Source organism: Mustela nivalis (genome assembly GCF_964662115.1).
Source record: "Mustela nivalis genome assembly, chromosome: 1".
Taxonomy (NCBI): domain Eukaryota; kingdom Metazoa; phylum Chordata; class Mammalia; order Carnivora; family Mustelidae; genus Mustela; species Mustela nivalis.
The window spans coordinates 58,325,769-58,339,563 of record NC_139020.1 but is presented as its reverse complement, the minus strand read 5'-3'; the positions used below and the strand labels follow the sequence as shown (position 1 = coordinate 58,339,563).

General features: G+C 39.2%; 1 protein-coding gene and 1 long non-coding RNA gene across 10 annotated transcripts in view; one reads left to right on the top strand and one right to left on the bottom strand.

Annotated features, from left to right (window-relative positions):
• LOC309867055 (MICOS complex subunit MIC26-like) overlaps positions 1-13,795 on the top strand; it is a 69,015-nt gene that overhangs the window by 1,449 nt on the left and 53,771 nt on the right. Inside the window, exon 2 of one of the 9 annotated variants that reach the window (XM_082735312.1) lies at positions 11,420-12,444. The exons of the other annotated variants lie outside the window; for them this stretch is intronic. Within the exon in view, the coding sequence (XP_082591438.1) occupies positions 11,477-12,073 (597 nt within the window). The 5' untranslated portion in view covers positions 11,420-11,476 and the 3' untranslated portion in view covers positions 12,074-12,444. Of the gene's footprint in view, positions 1-11,419; positions 12,445-13,795 lie in introns of those variants that run through there. 9 annotated transcript variants of the gene reach the window in all.
• LOC309867267 overlaps positions 1-13,795 on the bottom strand; it is a 117,511-nt gene that overhangs the window by 69,462 nt on the left and 34,254 nt on the right. Inside the window, exon 2 of the long non-coding RNA XR_014313085.1 lies at positions 3,124-3,297. This is a non-coding gene — a long non-coding RNA (uncharacterized lncRNA). The remainder of the gene's footprint in view (positions 1-3,123; positions 3,298-13,795) is intronic.

Here is a 13,795-nt window from a genome sequence, read left to right as displayed (position 1 = left end):
CTTTGAGGAAAGCACATTGTCCTCCATAATTTGAGGGTGGACCTCATCCAATCAGTTGAAGGCCTTGATAGAAAAAGACTGATCTTCCCAGAAGAAGGATTCCGCTACCAGATCTCCTTTGGACAAAAACTGCAACATCAACTCTTCCCAGCCTGTCAGCTCACCCTATAGATTTTGGACTTACAGCCTTATGTAAAAGTAATCTTTCATTACAAAATGTAAGCTCATTTCTTAAAATCAATCTCTCTCTTTCTTTAAATATATATACGTATATATATTTATAAAATTTTATAAAATTCATAAAATATAAATTATAAATATATATATTTAGAGAGAGAGCATAATATATTATATATAGAGAGAGAGAGAGAACATAGCGTAATATATATATATATAGAGAGAGAGAGAGAACAGAACCAATAAGAGATATATGTGCATGCATATGTATATCTCCTACTGGTGCTGTTTTTGTGAAGTGCCCTAATACAGGCAAATTTCCAAAAAGAAATCACTTTGGCTTTTTAATAAAGCTTCTGCTGCACCCCTCAAGGAAAAACATAGTTTATTGTTAATAAGGAAAACACTCAATATTACCACTTAATTTCTGAAGCTAAAGGACTTAAATTCCTGATTTTTTTAGGTTCTGTTCAACTAAAATGCAGTATCAATAACCTTAAAAACTATTCTGTCATACTCACATATGTAGGTTTACTTTCACTTCTCATTCTTTCAGTCAAAGAGGAAATTAGATATCATTTAATTTTTCCAAAGAAAAATTAGATATCATTTAATTTTCCCAAAAGAATTTCTTTCTGCTTGAGCTGGGAAATCTCCTGGACTATGTATTTCCTGTCTGTACCCTTTACCCTTTGTGTTTAAGAATCAAGCCATAATGAGAACTCAGCTTTGGCCTGCTGATGCCAAGGAAGTGAAAGTGGGGTGAGCCAACGAAACTTGAAAACTGAAACTGCCTCCATAAATTATGATGGATGGTTACTGGAAGAGAAGCAATCATTCCCTGAAAACCTGAAAGTACCCTAGAATCCTACACACATATTCCCACAGTAATGATGACTCATGCCAGTGGAACTGTGGACTCTTAGAACATTTCCTCAGTACTCCATTTAATTCTTCACTTATGCAGCACAAGTATACTGATTTTCAACTGGGAATAAAGTACAAAAGTGGGTAAGAGGGTAAGACACACACTCGACCTTTAAGGAGCTTAGAGTCCAAAAGAGGGGAGCAATCTGGAGATAAATTAGTGCAAGAGCACTAGGGGTGTATTGATGGGAGTTCTTGTAATAAATAACAATGTGTACATTGGAGATCAATTTTCTCATCTTTATATAGAAATAAAGAAACGCTGGCCCCAGATCTTATGCCAAAATTACCTCCTGTGATGAACATAGCATAATGAATAAATAAGTTGAAGCACTATGTTGTACACCTGAAACTAATGTAACATTGTGTGACAACTATATTCAAAACATTTTTTAAAAATCACCTCTGAGCTGGGGGAGGGCTGGCGGCGCTGCGGCCCGGCCCCCTCCGCTTGGCGCCCGAGGAATCCCGAACCCCGACGGCTGCCGCGGGCCCAGATGACAAACACTGAGCTGCCAAACTGTTTTATACCAGAGGAGCCCGAGGGGAAGGCTCACCCCCAACCACTTTTGGGGCGGGAGGGCTGTGGATAGAGCCACGTCCTCTAGAATCTATTTTACTAACTGACCTGTTTTGAGACTTGTTACCCAAATAAAAGATGTTTCTATAAAAAAAAAAAAAATCACCTCTGATTGGGCACCGGTAATGATTTTTCAAAAAGGAATGCCTGATAAAAAGCTGCTCTATTTGGTGAGTTCCCATACTTGTCAGTAGGCTTACGCTTACAGAATCTGTCTGCATCCACCTGTCTGGGGAGACCCTGAGTGACTCAAAACATACCATCAACTTCCTTCATATTATGTGTGCACCTGTCAGTTCCTCAACCTCGTTTCTAAATGATTTTCCATTTCCTCTTTAATACATTATTAGAGTTATCAAATCAAGTATGCTTTGAGAAAGAGACGGAATAGGGCATGTATACGGATGGCATTGCAACCCCTCCCAACTGGGTTTCCCAGCAATAACACACATTCCTGAGCTGTTGTAAGTGTGGACTCCTAATGATTCACAGTGCCCTACCTGCCTACTTCCTTAGAAAATTGCCCTTGGATGATGGTAGTCACCATTGTGAGAGACTACCAACTTCCTCACCAGTCTACAGACAATGAGTGACTAGGTGATACTAGGTATGACAGACCAACCCCTGATCTCAAAGGGAACAACTTGGTGGTGCAGTTTATGTTCCAGGCACCCTCATCCCTACGGATCCAGCCCAGGCTATTTTGTACCTGAGGCCACAACATGATTACCTCTTCCTACTACTCCCTTTTACTTCATACTCTTCCTTATATATTCATTCTGAAGAGTACTCCCTCCATAAAACTTGTTTTACTCATAGCTTTAGCAATATCAGATGTAGTAAAGACAATTTAGAAAGGCTAAAGGGAATTAGTATGGCATTTTAGGTCTTGAGGACTTCTTTTCAGTCTCCATTTAGAAGTCCAGCTGAGCACATTGGCATTCCCATGGGATGAAACTGGTGTGCATTTACTGTTTTGGCACAGAAATATTTAAATTTGCTGACATATTGTCATAATTTAATGAGATGAGATTAGACCTGATCACTATTAAGAGCAAGTGAAAACACCTCAGTCCTGACCATCATGAGAAAGGCCCCTTTAGAGGATTCTCAGGAGGCCTAAGGGCTATGGGAACCCTTACAAGAAAATGGTGGCTGATAACTGCTGTGAAGTTTGAAGGCCCAGCCCAATCTGGGAATTATATGGACTAGAGCAATGGCAACATTCCTTAAACTGTGAGAAGTGAGTTATCTCTTGGAGACCCTGCCAATAAACAAGTATATCACAGGCAAGCAGCACTGGCTACTGAGGTTTGGGAAAAAGTCATATTCCTATCCTCGAAATCTTATTGGACATAATTCACCAAAAAACAAACAAACAAACAAAAAAAGAATTTGAAAGAGTGTTTTGAGCAGAAATAAATGTTAAAAGAACTTACAGAGAGATGCCAGGGTGGCTCAGTCAGCTAAGCATCTGCCTTCGGCTCAGGTCATGATCCCAGGATCCTAGGATCGAGTCCTCGTTGGGCTCCTTGCTTGGCAGTGAGCCTGCTTTTCCTTCTGCCTCTGCCCCTCTCCCTGTTTGTGCACATGTGCTCTCTCTCTCTCTCTCTCTGACAAATAAATAAAGAAATAATTTTTTTTTAAAAATTACAGAAAGCAATGGCACATGTAAATCTCATTCTATTCTTCAGATGATATTTAGAAATAACAGCAACCACAATATACACAGAATTGGAGAGTTTGGCAAAAATAAAATATATTGACTCAACGGACACCTCTCAAGTTTTGTGCTTAAAAACTGCCCATTTGAAAAATAGTTGCTATCTTCTTACTTGGCTGAGGTCAAAACTGACCTCACCATAGAAAAGCATCAAGAAATTTGAGGCCAGTAATATGATTCATGTCTTGTAAGGAAGAATAAACACAGAAGACTCTGGCATTAAGTGGAAGTTGTGTATCAAGAGCATACCAAAGGGGGACGTCCAGGGATGTCCAGCACATATGGAAGCAAGCTGATCTATTGCCTGTCTAGCACATATGGGAGCAAGCTGATTTATTGCCTATAAGGACAGTGATAAGGCCTATGAGGCCTCCCTAGCTTCATTGCTGTCTGAACCTCATGATTTTTATCCCAGCTGAGAAAAGACCAGGTTTGCTGGCCTTGCTCACTGTTCTCTGACTGAGTTCTCAGATTAAAGGCCACATTGTTGTATGGAAATCAGTAGCACTCTAAAGAGAGAAGAAGGCACCACAAATCTGCACAAAGGGCAGAGTTGAGGGTTGTGTATTTAACACTGGCAGTGGAGTAAATCTCCCATCCTCTGGTATTGGTTTAGATACTTAGAAACTCTGTAGCTATAACCAGGGGCCTTGCTCTATGGTCAGGCAAATGAGGCCTACATGAATATAAGGAATATCCCTATATGAGGAACTCAGATTTACAATTCCCTGTAGAAATTTAGAGGAAAAATTAAAGTGAATCATGTAGATACTCATCAAAAACTGCAGTCGCTGGCTCAGAAAGGGATTGGGAGAGTTGGCCAGTTTTAGTCATATCCCTAGGTAGAAGTTATCCAGGTGAAATGAACGGGCATAAAGTAGGTCATGCACTGTTGAGTTATGGATGACGCAACCCCTTAGTTACTGCTGACTAATGTGATGAGAAACCACACCTTTGTCTACAAGTAAGAAATCCATTGAAATGGCTTAACTAAGATTGCTTGAAGGCAAAGGCGTGTGCGTTACCTGGCTAGTAGATTGCATTCTACCATTACTGGTAGTCTTAGGTGAGGCTACAAGTGGTTTGAACTGGGCTGGGGACTGTACTATAATGGGTTTGCTTATCCTGTAATCTAGAAGTAATCTCAGAGAATACAATTAAGGGTCTGGAAGAGCAAAATATCCATCATTTTGGCTCAGTTGAATATATTTTTTCAGTACCTGTTTTTCTTCTATCAATGTATATAAATGAACAACAAAGAATGATATTGCTATACCACACTTCTCTTCACTCTTGGAGCAGTGGTTCCATTAAAAAAATTGTAATGGTATTCAAAAACCTTGTTTTTCAAAAGCTGTTGAAGAAAAGATTTTAAGGGTTGGATTGTTATTCAATTATTGAATATGACAGGAAGTTAAATGAGGACTCTACTGGATCTATTTCTAGATCTGAAGATGCAAATGATGGGTAGTAGAAGAAAGAGAAGTGGCTATGCACTGACTCTATGGCTCTAAGCCATACTGAGAGGGCCCCTTGAGCCTACGCTTTTCCTAGTGGATAAAGGAAGCCCAAGGTGGATATACAGTTCCCCCAAAGTTGTGGGACACTTTCTGGGAGCCCCATTCAGGTCTCGCCTCCATGAGGATCATTGGGAGAAATCACTGGTGATAAGATAGAGATAGAGAGATAAGATAAGATAATAAGATAAGATAAAATAGAGAGAAGTGGGAACAAGGTTTATAGTAACAGCACTGAGATCTCAGAGGACAGAGTTCCTAGCAAATAGCTCTGTCCAGAGCCCAAGCAGTGGTCACAGCTGACCAGGAAGCTTGGTGAGCAGTTCTGCCTAATTTAGGTCTCTAGTCAACAAGCCATGCAAGCAATGAGCCCATTCTATAACCCCAACCTATCAGGAAAGCAGATTGGGAGTCCTGCTCAACTGCTGAGTATGAACTCTAGTGCCACTTGATCTGGAAGCCTGACCAAGGAATCTAAGCAGCTTTAGAGTTCATCCTGCAGCTGTTCTTAGGCAGGGAGCCAGGCCAACAACACTGGCTAACTGTTAAGTATAACTTCTGGTTTCACATAACCAGGGAGCTTAAACAGTGACCTCAATATCTAAAATATACAAGAAACTCATACAACTCAATAGCAAAAAACCCAGATGTTTTTAAACAACAAACATCCTGAATAGATATTATTACAAAGAAGACATATAAATGTCCAACAGTACACAAAAAGATGCTCAACATCACTAATCATCAGGGAAATGAGAAACAAAATCACAATGAAATACCACCTCATTCCTGTCAGAATGGCTAGTATAAAAAAGACAAGAGATTACAAGTGCTGACAAGAATGTGGAGAAAAGGAGCCCTCATGCACTATTGGTAGAAATGTGAACTGGTGCAGCCACTGTGGAAAAAATTATGGAAGTTTCTCAAAAAATTAAAACTAGAACTACCCTATGATCCAGCAATTCTACCTCTGGGTATATAGCCAAAGGGAATGAAATCACTATCTTGAAAAGATATATGCATTCCCATGTTTGTGGTAGCAATATTTGCAATACCCAAGACGTAGAAACAACCTAAGTGTCCACTAACGAATAAATGGATAAAGAAGATATGATAGATACACACAATGGAATATTATTTAGCCAAAAAGAAGTAACTCCTGCCCTTCACAAGACTGTGGATGAAACTTGAGGGCATTATTTTAAGTGAAATAAGTCAGACAAAGAATGACAAATACTGATGATCTCACACATTCATGGAATCTAAAAACATCAAACTCATAGAACAGAACAGTTTGGTGGTTGCCAGAAATCAGGGAGTTAAAGAGAATAGGGAAATGGGTGAAGGCAGTCAAAGTGCACAAAGTTCTAGTTATAAGATGAGTAAGTTCTGAAGGTAGAATGTATAGCATGGTGACTCTAGATTACAATACTATATATTTGAAAGTTGCAGGAGAATAGATCTTAAAGGTTCTCATGCACACACACAAATTGTAACTATGTTGGGGGCATTGAATGTATTAACTCACCTTATTGTGGTAGTCATTTTGCAGTATATACATGTACCACATCATTTCATTGTATACCTTTAATTTACACAATGTTATATGTCAACTATATCTCTATAAAGCTGAGGGAAACAAATTAAGAATCCATGAGCATAACTGTTGTTCTCAACAGCTATGTGGATAAACAGTACATCTGCTGAATCAAAAAATTCAGCCATGGAGAGCAGTTTGTGTCAGAAAGGCAATAAATGGAATCAGTCCAAGATCATAGAGGAAGGAAAGGGCACTTGCAAAGGGATCACAATATTAGAGAAGAATGCAATTATACGATTTCTGTGAAAACATTTCAGAGCAAGGGAATAATATTCTTAGCATTCTCTCTCTCTCTGTCTTAGAGCTCACACGGGCTGGTATTGGGAGGATTTACTGCATAGATGCTCTTTACTAAAATAGTAAAACTTTTCTGGAAGCCATTCAATAGAATTCCTCATAGCCAGTGGCATGATTAAACACCATGGCCCTTGTTTGGTGCAAGGGAGTTAAGGGAACTCAGTTGCCTCTTAAGCTGTGAGTGTATTGTTTGTTTGTTTTTCAAGACTTACTTATTTAATTTAGAGAAAGAACATGAGTGTGGAGGTGAGAAGGGGGAGAGGGAAACGGAGAGGGAGAGAAAGAAAGAAACAGATTCTCTGCTGAGTGGAGAATGACACAGGGCTCAAATCCAGGACCCCAAGATCATGATCTGAGCTGAAATCGAGAGTCAGACACTTAACTGACTGAACTGTCCAGGTGCCCCTAAGCTGGGAGTGTTAAGGAAAGGGTGAATTGAACTGTTTGTAGGTTTACCACATTAACAGCATCTTCCGCTGGGAATGAGGAAAGGTTGTAAACAGATTTATGTATGTAAAAGGTCATTGTTTCTGTAGAGGAGAAGATGGGCAAGTTAAGATAGGGTACTGGAGCTGGGGAGACCAATGAGCAGATGATGAGGCTGAAACTAAACCTATGGTGGTAGGTATAGAGGGTGAGGTCGTAAGTGAGGGAATGGAGGTAGATGTGTCAGAACTCGGTCACCAGACCAGAAGTGTTAGGAAGAAAGGAGTCCCAGGTTCTGGACAGCGTGATTATCAATGCTAATGGAGAAGAAGATGGATGATGATTCATTTGGTTACTTGTGTCTCTCTAATCCCACTTACATTTCATCCTCTGCTTCTTAATGCCTCTTTTGTTTTGGGACCATATGGCCCTACGCCGAAGTTAAATGGGCCTAAAATGTTATGACAAATGTAACGTTTATTATAATCCCAAATCTTAGAACAGTAGTGTCATGGGAATCTATGTGTAGATCTTAGAATTGCAGTGCTCATACTTATGTGGAGAATTCCTGTTTCAAGCTCCCAGGCTCCCAGAAGAACTCTATAAGCGCCAAATGAAGTAATTATGAGGAAGATATTTGTAAATGGTAAAATGTCATAGAATGCAGATGATTATAAAAAAATCCATTGAGGATAGAATGATATCTAATGGAAGAACATAGAATCTCTGATTCTTATTTTTATGAAAATGGAAATGAACTCTCATTTTACTCCATTCAGCAGAGAATGTCATGTACAAAACACTTGTAATTCTTCCTTCCTCACACCTTCCTACAAGAGGTGGGGTGATATATCTAGCTAGTGAATATGTGAGATGAAAACGAACTTTGATTCTGCCCTGCTGCCAACAAGCTCATCAGAATCTGCTCTTCTATTCCTAGTGCTGGGGATCAGGCTGGGCCTTGGGGGGAGAGGCTAACCATGTGAGAGGTTCAGTTTAAGTCTACAGTGAAGTACTAAGAAACTCATTGTGGCTGCGTACTTAAGCTATTACTTCAGTCCTGCTTTTGGTTGTAGTATAGAGATATTTTGATCTTTATCAGTCTAGCTGTGAGTCTAACTCTCTAACTGTCCAAATCAACAGGGAAAGGAAGGGGGTTAACTATTGGTAGCACCAGATTCTGATGCTACCCATGATATTCCTCCCCAGAGGAGATTTTAAACGCCTTACCCATCACTTCTTCAAATACAAGTATTTTCTTCTTTCTAATGTTTCTCTCTTTACTGAGAACCTCTTTTTAAAAATATTTTTATTTTTTTGAGAGAGAGACAAAATGGGAGAGAGAGACCATGAAATGGTGGAGGGTCAGAGGGAGAAGCAGATTCTCTGTGGAGCAGGGAGCCTGATGTGGGACTCGATCTTAGGACTCCAGGATCATGACCTGAGACGAAGGCAGAGACTTAACCAACTGAGCTACCTAGGCACCCTTTTACAAGGAACTTCTTCTGCTTCTTTTTTTTTTTTTTTTAAATTTTATTTATTTATTTATTTATTTATTTGTCAGAGAGGGAGAGAGAGCAAGAGCACAAGCAGGCGAGGCACAGAGAGAAGCAGACTCTCTGCCAAGCAAGGAGCCCTATGTGGGACTCAATCCCAGGACCCTGAGATCCATGACCTGAGCCAAAGACAGAGGCTTGACCCACTGAGCCATCCAGGTGTCCCTACAAGGAACTTCTAATAAGAATATCCATTCAATAAGAAATCTAGAAGAACCTGTTGTCACAGTTGGAAGGGGAAAATGTTAGAGGAAATAATTAGCATTCCAATGTTAATCAATTCAGCACACAAGAGGAATGTCACTTCTGGGTGTTGTAAGTTTCCAGATGTTAGACATGTCTTTATAGGAGCTCAATAAATGGATCATATCTGAGCTCCAAAATACATGAATTTTACATTAATGTATCTTAACCATGTGAAGTCGTCTGCATCTATTCAGAGGCTTACATCATGGTGAATGATGTATCATGGGGATACTACTGCCACAAGTTTTTAACCTGTAAGAAAACAAAATTTAGGGGCATAGGAATTCCTTTCTCTCCACTCTCACTTTCCATCTAGAAACTCTCAATTTTCTCTACAAATCCTAGGCCCATCACATTTGGAGAATTGGGTCTATTTTCATAGGAAACAATTTCAAAATCATAGACTGAGGCAAAAGTGTGGCTTAGTGTCAAAGTCTCTTGGCTGGCTAGTGGCCCTTGGAGCTACTTTCATTCCTCCTTCACTGTTTTTTGCCTCTTTCTGGTTTGGAGTCCTTGACTGGATTCCTCTGTCTTGCAGTCTCCTCTTCCAAGGTGTGGAAAGTGCGTTCTTGTGATCAGGTAGACGTCTGTTCTTCCAGGCTACTGGTTCTGGGTGTCTCTTAAAATCAGCTGGTATGCCACGTTTGTGTCTCTTTTGTGCCTGCCTGAGTGTTAGGGCTTAATGAAGTGAACTGAGTGAGTCATGGTGCAATCAGATTCAACGTTCTGCTAAGCAAGAAAGACCACTAAGATTCAGGCCATGAAATAGAGATTAACATCAGGAAAGTCAGGCCCCTAATTTTTTTTCACAACATTTTTTTTTGCATTTTCAGATAGAGAAACTGAAAAGATTTTAAGGTTGGCAGCTATGTACCCATTCTCTAGATTCTACCCTTAGCAGCTTAAGATTGTATTTGTTTGGGTCATTTTATTGGGATACAATTCACATAACATAAAGTTCACCATTTGAAAGTGTACAAATAAGTGACTTTTCATGGGTTCCCCAGATTGTGCAACATCTCCATTATCTAATTCAGGAACATTTCCATCACCCCATAAAGGAAACCCCATATGCATTAGCAGTCATTCCCCAGTTCCTAGCGACTATGAATCTATTTCCATCTCTATAGATTTGCCTATTCTGGGCATTTCATATAAGCCATACAATATGTGGCTTTGCTTGTCTGGCTTCCTCACTTAGCATAGTGTTGTTTTCAAGGGTCATTTATGCTGTAGCATGTATTACTACTGTGCTCCTTTCGTAACTGAATAATTTTCCATTATTTGGATATACCACATTTTGTTCATGCATTCATCAATTGATAAATATTTGAGTTATGTCTCAATTCATTCAGGCTGTTATAACCAAAAATACCATAGACTGGGTGACCTAACAAACACTTATTTCTTAAAGTTCTGGAGGCTGGAAAATTCAGGATTGAAGAACAGCTGATTTGGTGTCTGATGAGCATGTGCTAGTCATAGATGGGTATCTTCTCTCTGGTCCCCACATGGCAGTAGGGCTGAGAGAGCTTCTGGGCTCTTTTATAATTCTGCTTATGGGAGCTTCACTCTCATGCCTAATCATCTCCCAAAGACTCTAGTGCTCAATAATATCACATTGGTGGAGGGGCAGGATTTCAGCATCTGAATTTGGGGGTCACATTGAGTCCATGGCAGACAGTTTGTTTCCTCTTTTCCACCATATGAATAGTGCTAGCTATCAACATTTGTTACCAGCAGTCTTTTACTATACTTGCATTACCCCATATTTATCCATCCACTAATCCATTTATTTTACTGATACATTTCAAGGTGAGTTCCAGCTAAATACTTTAATTTGCATATCATTAACTAGACACCAATGTTTATTTAGAGTTTTTTATGTAAAATTTGTATGCAATTAAGTGTTCAAAGCTCAAAGGTATACTCATCATTTACCAAGTTTTGAAAAATGTCTACATCCAGCTAGCTATCAAGATATGAGCACCACTATTACCTCAGAAATTTCCCTTGTGGCCTGTCCCAATCAATATACCCAACTCCTAGAGACAACTGCTATTTTGATTTTTTCCACAATAGATATTATTAAATGATACATACCTGGGTTTAAAAAAGGACTTTCTGTCTAAATAGAGTAATAAAACTCATTTGTTTTTGATGGGTTTAGTGATTTGATTAAGGTAGTCCTTATCTTATAGTTCATATTTTATTATTTTTATTTTTTAGTTTAAATTCAATTAACATGTAGTGAATTATTAGTTTCAGAGGTAGAGTTCAGTGATTCAGCAGTTTTATATTACACCCAGTGTTCATTATATCACATGTCCTCCTTAATGTCTATCAATCCCCCCACTCCATCTCCTCCAGCAACCCTCAGTGTGTTTACTATAGTTAAGAAGCTCTTATGGGACCTCTGCCAGCAACATGTTCAAGGTAATCCAGAGGGCTATGGGGCCGGCCAGCCTGAGTCTGCTCACCTTCAAAGTCTATGCATCACCTAAAAAGGACTCACCTCACAAAGCTTCCGTGAAGGTTAATGAGCTTTCACTCTACTCCGTTCCCGAGGGTCAGTCTAAATATGTGGAAGAGCCAAGGACCCCACTTGAGGAAAGCATTTCACATCTCCGACATTATTGCGAGCTGTATACAAGTTGGTGTCAGGAAACGTACTCCCAAACTAAGCCCAAGATGCAGAGCTTGGTTCAATGGGGGTTAGGCAGCTATGACTATCTCCAAAATGCACCTCCTGGATTTTTTCCAAGACTTGGTGTTATCGGTTTTGCTGGCATTGTTGGACTTCTTTTGGCTAGAGGCTCAAAAATAAAGAAGCTGGTATATCCGCCTGGATTCATGGGACTTGCTGCTTCTGTTTATTACCCACAACAAGCCATCGTATTTGTCCAGGTCAGTGGGGAGAAATTATATGTCTGGGGTTTACGAGGATACATAGTCATAGAAGATTTATGGAAGGAGAACTTTCAAAAGCCAGGAAATGTGAAGAATTCATCTGGAAATAAATAGAATGCTGCATGCTCTGCCCATTTTAATCAGTTATAGGTAAACATTGGAAACTCCATGCAGTAAACCAATATTTCTACAGAAAAATGGCAGAGAAGTCAGTACCGAATGTAGTAAATTGGCTTTCTTCTTCAGTATAAACTATGCTAGGCTTCTTTGTTATCTTGGGTGATACCATACTACAAGTGGACTAATCGGAAATCCTTTCACCTAGAGAGAATGTCTAGCCTTAGAACTTGTTCTCATGTTGCTATTTATGTACATAATTAAAATTCCAAATTAAAAAAAAAAAGAAGCTCTTATGGTTCGTTTCCTTCTCTGATTTTGTCTTATTTTTCCCTCTCTTCCTATATGATCCTCTGTTTTATTTCTTAAATTCCACATATGACTGAAATCATATGGTAATTGTCTTTCTCTGATGGACTTATTTAGCTTAGCATAATACTCTCTAGTTCCATCCATGTCAGACTGTTTTCCAGAGTGGCTGCACCAGCTTGCATTCCCACCAACAGTGTAAGAATGTTCCCCTTTCTCCTCATCCTTGCCAACATTTGTAGTTCCTTGACTTGTTAATTTAAGACATTTTGACCTGCGGTGGTATCTCTTTGTGGTTTTGATATGTATTTTCCTGATGCTGAGTGATGTTGAGCATTTTTTCATGTGTCTGTTGTCCATATGTATGTCTTCTTTGGAGAAGAGTCCAAGGCTAGATGGCTTCCTAGGGGAATTCTACTAAACATTTCAAAAAGAACTAATACCTAAGGTTCTGGAGCATTTCAAAAAATAGAAATGGGAGGAAAACTTCCAAACTCTTTCTATAAGGCTAGCATTACCTTGATCCCCAAACCAGACAAAGACCCCATCAAAAAGGAGAATTACAGACCAATATCCCTGAAGAACATGGATGCAAAAATTCTCACCAACGTACTAGCCCATAGGATCCAATAGTACATTAAAAGGATTATTCACCAGGGCCAAGTGGGATTTATTACTGTAATTTATTTATTACAGTATCCCTGAAGAACATGGATGCAAAAATTCTCACCAACGTACTAGCCCATAGGACCCAATACTACATTAAAAGGATTATTCTCCAGGGCCAAGTGGGATTTATTACAAGTGGGATTTATTTATAAGGGTGGTTCAATATCCACAAATCAATCAATGTGATACACTACATTAATAAAAGAATCATATGATACTCTCAATAGATGCATAAAAAGCATTTGACAAAGTATATCATTTTGATTAAAACTCTTCATAGTGTAGGGATAGAGGAAACATACCTCAATATCATAAAAACCATCTATGAAAAACCCACAGTGAATATCATTCTCAATGGGGAAAAACTTAAGAGTTTTCCCCTAAAGTCAGGAACATAGCAGGATATCCACTATTACCACTGCTGTTCAACATAGTACTAGAAGTCCTAGCCTCAGCAATCAGACAACAAAGAAATAAAAGTCATTCAAATTGGCAAAGAAGTCAAACTCTCACTCTTCACAGAAGCCATGATACTTTATGTGGAAAACCAAAACAGCTCTACCCCCAAATCATTGGAACTCATACATGAATCCAGCAACATGATAGGATATAAAATCAATGCACAGAAATCAGTTGCATTTCTATACATTAACAATGAGACAGAAGAAAAAGAAATTAAGGAATTGATTCTATTTACAATTGCACCCAAACCCATAAGATACCTAGGAATAAACCTAACCA